We start from the raw sequence: 4,751 nt of genomic DNA, 5'->3' as shown, positions 1-4,751 counted from the left end.
ATGGATAAACACACACACACACACACACACACATCACGATGATGACGACGACGACCACCACCACCACCACCACTACCACCACCACAATCATCATCATCATCATCATCATCATCATATCAGTTTTACTGTTTTCATGGATTGTACAGGTCATTTCCAATATAATGTCACACCATTTGTTGCATTCCTTTGTCATTTTCTTTGTATAGTTTGAAAAACTGAGATCAACTTTCACCACTGCAGCCCATGTCTTCTCTTCCACAGTTTCTTTCCACTTGGATCTTTTAGCAATTTGCCCATCATTTATCAGCCATCACATTACATGTCTGTTTGACATAGTCATCTCTCTTGCATACTACATCTGATTCCTCTTCTTTACAGTTTTTCTCTCAGTTCATTATACCATATCGTTCATGTATTCTTACATTGTATATTCAGTGGAGCAATCTTGCTTCAATGAAGAATATTGTAGGAGTTTCTATACTTATTAATTATTGCCTCATCACACTCATTCAAACATACATATTCATTTGTTGCTTAACAATGGAAATTAGGCATGGAACTTTAGGCACATTTTGAGGATAAAATGGTTATTATAAATTTCCTACTAGGTGAAAGTTCACAGCAAATTCAGTGTAAAATTTTGTGTACTGGCAGGTAGGTGTCAATCAGGGTTTGATTTCCAGCTCCCTCATGTTTATTATAATACTATAAGTCATAACAGTGGAAATTCAGATCAGTTGTCTGTGAGACCTTCTGTATACTGATGACTTTGTCCTCATAGCTGACTCTATTGTGAAAGACATTCCAGATGTGGAATCAAAACCTAGAATCAAGAGATCTTAAGGTAAACCAACGAAGACAAATGTTTAAGTAAACTAGGAAGAAGACAAATTTCTGCTGCCATTTGTGAAGCAGTCCATGATTAACATAGATGAAAAGTAAGTAGGAATGCCATATTCTGTACACAATGTAAGCTATATGTGCAAAAAAAAAAGGCAGTGGGATTACAGCCTAGATACAAATGACTTTGCACGTAGCAAATGCAAATCTGATAGCTTAAAAGAAGGTGTTCTGTAAAAACAGTGGCCAGAATGAGAAACGGGTGGTAAAAATTCCTGGAGTTATCACCTCTACTGCAACAAAAGGATTTTCTCTTTGAGTGTAGCATAGATTGTACCTTGCTTGTGTTCATAATGAGACTAGACATTGAATGCAGAGGATGTACAAAAGCTGGAGAGAAATAAAGCAAACTTGCTCTGCTGAGTGTACAATGTAAATGAGCACAAGAAAAGTGATATAGACGAGTGAAACTTCAGAGAGAAATTGGTAAAGACAAAAATCTTAAAACGTAAGAAAAAGACAGAACCTTGTTCCCATCATGAAAATGGCTCAACATGAGATATGCAGAAAAGGAGTTGGCAAAAACTCCATAGTGTGTATCCAATGTGAGCTTTAACTGTACAAATGGTGTATAAGACCACGTGTTGGCTGACAGTGAATAAAGGCTTTGTATGTGACAGATGTGTTGGAATAGTGAACTCAAATCAAATGTTCTGAATACTCCTTAGATATAGTTGATAGCTTCTATTACCTATATGGTAATTAGGGTACTCAAAAGGATAGTGACTGGAGTAAAAATGAAAGGAAAAGTTCAGGGAGATGGAACTAAAGGATTCTTTCTTTAAGTGAAGGGAAAATTGTATGAAACTTGTGCACATAGTACAATGCTACAATATATGGACAGTGAATTTGGAAGATGTGATGCCTGAAAAGAAATGAGTTTGACATGCTTTACTAAATGTGTATTATTAGTGTGAATGAAAGAGTACACCTGAGCTGAAAGAAAAATCTGGGTGTAAGAGGAATCAGGTTCAAAATTTTGCCAAGAGACCTGAAGAAGGCTGAAGGGTATATCAGCTGAAATGTTGTGTTAACAACAAACAAGATGAGGACAAATATCTGTTGAATGTAAATAATGTAAATAACGCACATAATTCCTCATCTCTTAAATATAGAACTGTATTATGGTTTCTGTATTTATATGCTCTTGGAATTAAGTATACAGTTAAGGCCATATATTGATCCAATGAGTGAGATTGCAGGTGAATGTTAAGTTTGATTTTAACATAGCAAAATATCATTCACTGTTTTTACAATGAATGAATATTTTATGTTCTAAATCATAGGGGATCACACTTGATAATACTGTTGTAGCTGGAACACAGAATGTCAGCTATATTTCATGCATAATGACCAGGGCTATGAAACAAAAAAAGAACAGAACAATGATAACAAATTAAAAATATAGCACTTACCAATAATGTTACATATAGACTCGTTTATATTTTTTTCAACATTTGACAGTGAATCAAAATCAGACACTAGATGTGAATAATTTCTCAGTGATGCAATACTCCTTAACTCATTGGGATCAACATAATCACCAACTCCAACAGCGTGGACCTCAATGTTAGCATTGTGCAAAGCTTTTGCAGCCTGGAGAGTTTTCGCCTGGAATACAGATTGTCCATCTGTAATGAGAACAACAACTCGCTTTGTGTTTTGCCTGGAGCTGCTTTTAAATCCATTACTAAGAATATCTTCAAGGACCAAATGTGTGTTTGTAGATCCTTGTAAGGGTTGAATTCCATTTAAAATTGCTAGGAGAGAGTTTTTGTCTCGGTAATGACCAAGGATTATATTATTTTTGAAGGTATCAGAAAATGTATAGAGGCCAACTTCAACACCAGCTGGATTCAAGGTTGTAAGATGACGGACAATGCCTGAGACAAAACCAATTTCTTTTTTGTAATCTAGTTCATTAATGCTCGTAGATGTGTCCAGAACAAAAATTACATCAGTTGGTTGCGGGTGACACACTGGAAATGTTAAAAAATATTCATAATCATCATACTGATAATCATAGAAAAGTAATCATCATTATAATCATCATTATCATCATGGTACTCATTATAAGCATTTACTTTTCTAATTTCCCATTAATAGATTTGTGAGTGTATGTGTGTATGTGTCTATATGTACAAGGTGCATGCGTGTATTCATTTAAAATTTGTTCTACTTTAAGTTTCTCATTTTTGTTTAGGTATCTGAATAAAGCAAAAATTTTGGAGCAGCGACAGCGTGAATTATCAGCTCTGTATAAAAATAAACCCTATTACATGTACTCCAGTTTTCTTCCTTGTGTTACAGAGTAAACATGGTCACTCTGCTGGCAATTTGCACCAAGGAAGAACAAAGATCATTGATCCAATGTCTCTGCTCTGAAGGTGTGCCAGGGGCTGAAATTCATTGCAGACTTTAAGTACAATATGGGGACAGTGCTCTATTGCATAGAAGTGTATATGAATAGATTGAGAAGTTTAAAAATGGCCAGACAAGTGAGAAGTACAAAGAGGGAGAAGGATACTCATCAACCTCCACCACTGATGTGAAACTTCAGCATGCTCAAAAGTTGGTTTTGGTGAACTGATGAGTGACCGTCAATGATTTACAACAATCATGCAATGTCAAGACAAAGAAATTCACATTTGTCTTGACATTGTGAGTCACATACTCACATTTACTTATGCGAGTAATTACTCACATTTACTTATGTGAGTAAAATGTGAGTAACATTTTACATACTCACATTGACTTAGGCACGCGCACGCACACAGGCACATACACGCACACACACACACACATGATGGGATTCTTTCAGTTTCCATCCACCAAATCTACTCATAAGGCTTCAGTCAACCCGGGGCTATGGTAGAAAATACTTTCCCAAGGTGCCATGCAATGTGACTGAAACTGGAACCATGTTGTTGGAAAGTAAGCTTCTTAACTGCCTTGGCATGCCTGTTATGTCAGTGTAGATTAAATCCATCATTCCATGTCCCAATACAAACTACTTACATATCTCTAATGAAGATTATATAAATACACAAAAGATCTGAAGAAAAAAGCAGTTAACCATGAAAAGTTCCTCTGCTTCTTGAAGTTAGCTACCTTTATGATACCTCCATCTGATATCTCTACCCTATGTCTCCTCCTTTCATTACCCACACTGTGTCTCCTCCCAGGCTCCACACTATGCCCAACTCTTCCCAAGAATATCAATCTTATGAAATTCCTTTCTCATCTACATTTTTTTACAGCCATTGTTTAACAGCAGTTCAAACTGAATACAACTGCATGAATCTGACTTTATCTCAGAAGCTCTACAGAGATCATGAATTCAGCTCTTCCTCCTAATTAACATGATTAAAAAAGAAGAAAACTAAAAAACAAATTACGTTTTTATATTGAAATAGAGATAACATCTGTTATTTTCCCAAACGTTAAAGTCTGATTTATGTTTAACTGTTTAGTAAATGTGTAATTGATAAAAATATCTTAGGCAATTATTCCTTTTATTCCTCTTATAAGCTACATAGTAAGATAAGATAGGAAAAGATAAACAAAGCAAACTTCAAAACAATAATTTGTAACATTGACCAATTGGCAGAATCTGATTTGTGTCTTTAGATAAAATGCTTCGCACTATTTATACTGGATCTCTGCAATCTGAATTCTAATCCTACCAAGTTCAAATTTATCTTCCATCCTTTCACAACCAGAAATAAAGAACCAATCCAGTATAGTTGATTGGCGGAATTGTTTGAGCATTAGATGAGATGTCTTATTCTTTTATTTTTTTATTCTTTTGTTGCAGTCATTTGACTGTGGCCATGCTGGAGTATGGCCTT

At 35.4% G+C, this 4,751-nt stretch overlaps 1 protein-coding gene across 1 annotated transcript in view; it reads right to left on the bottom strand.

The window, feature by feature from the left end:
• Positions 1-4,751, bottom strand: part of LOC106876883 (cartilage matrix protein) — a 20,196-nt gene that overhangs the window by 11,300 nt on the left and 4,145 nt on the right. Inside the window, exon 2 of the mRNA XM_014925627.2 lies at positions 2,316-2,879. Within this exon, the coding sequence (XP_014781113.1) occupies positions 2,316-2,879 (564 nt within the window). The remainder of the gene's footprint in view (positions 1-2,315; positions 2,880-4,751) is intronic.

Source organism: Octopus bimaculoides, chromosome 6, assembly GCF_001194135.2.
Source record: "Octopus bimaculoides isolate UCB-OBI-ISO-001 chromosome 6, ASM119413v2, whole genome shotgun sequence".
Classification (NCBI taxonomy): Eukaryota; Metazoa; Mollusca; class Cephalopoda; order Octopoda; family Octopodidae; genus Octopus; species Octopus bimaculoides.
Note: the sequence above shows the minus strand (reverse complement) of the source record. Positions and strands in the feature narration are given on the sequence as shown.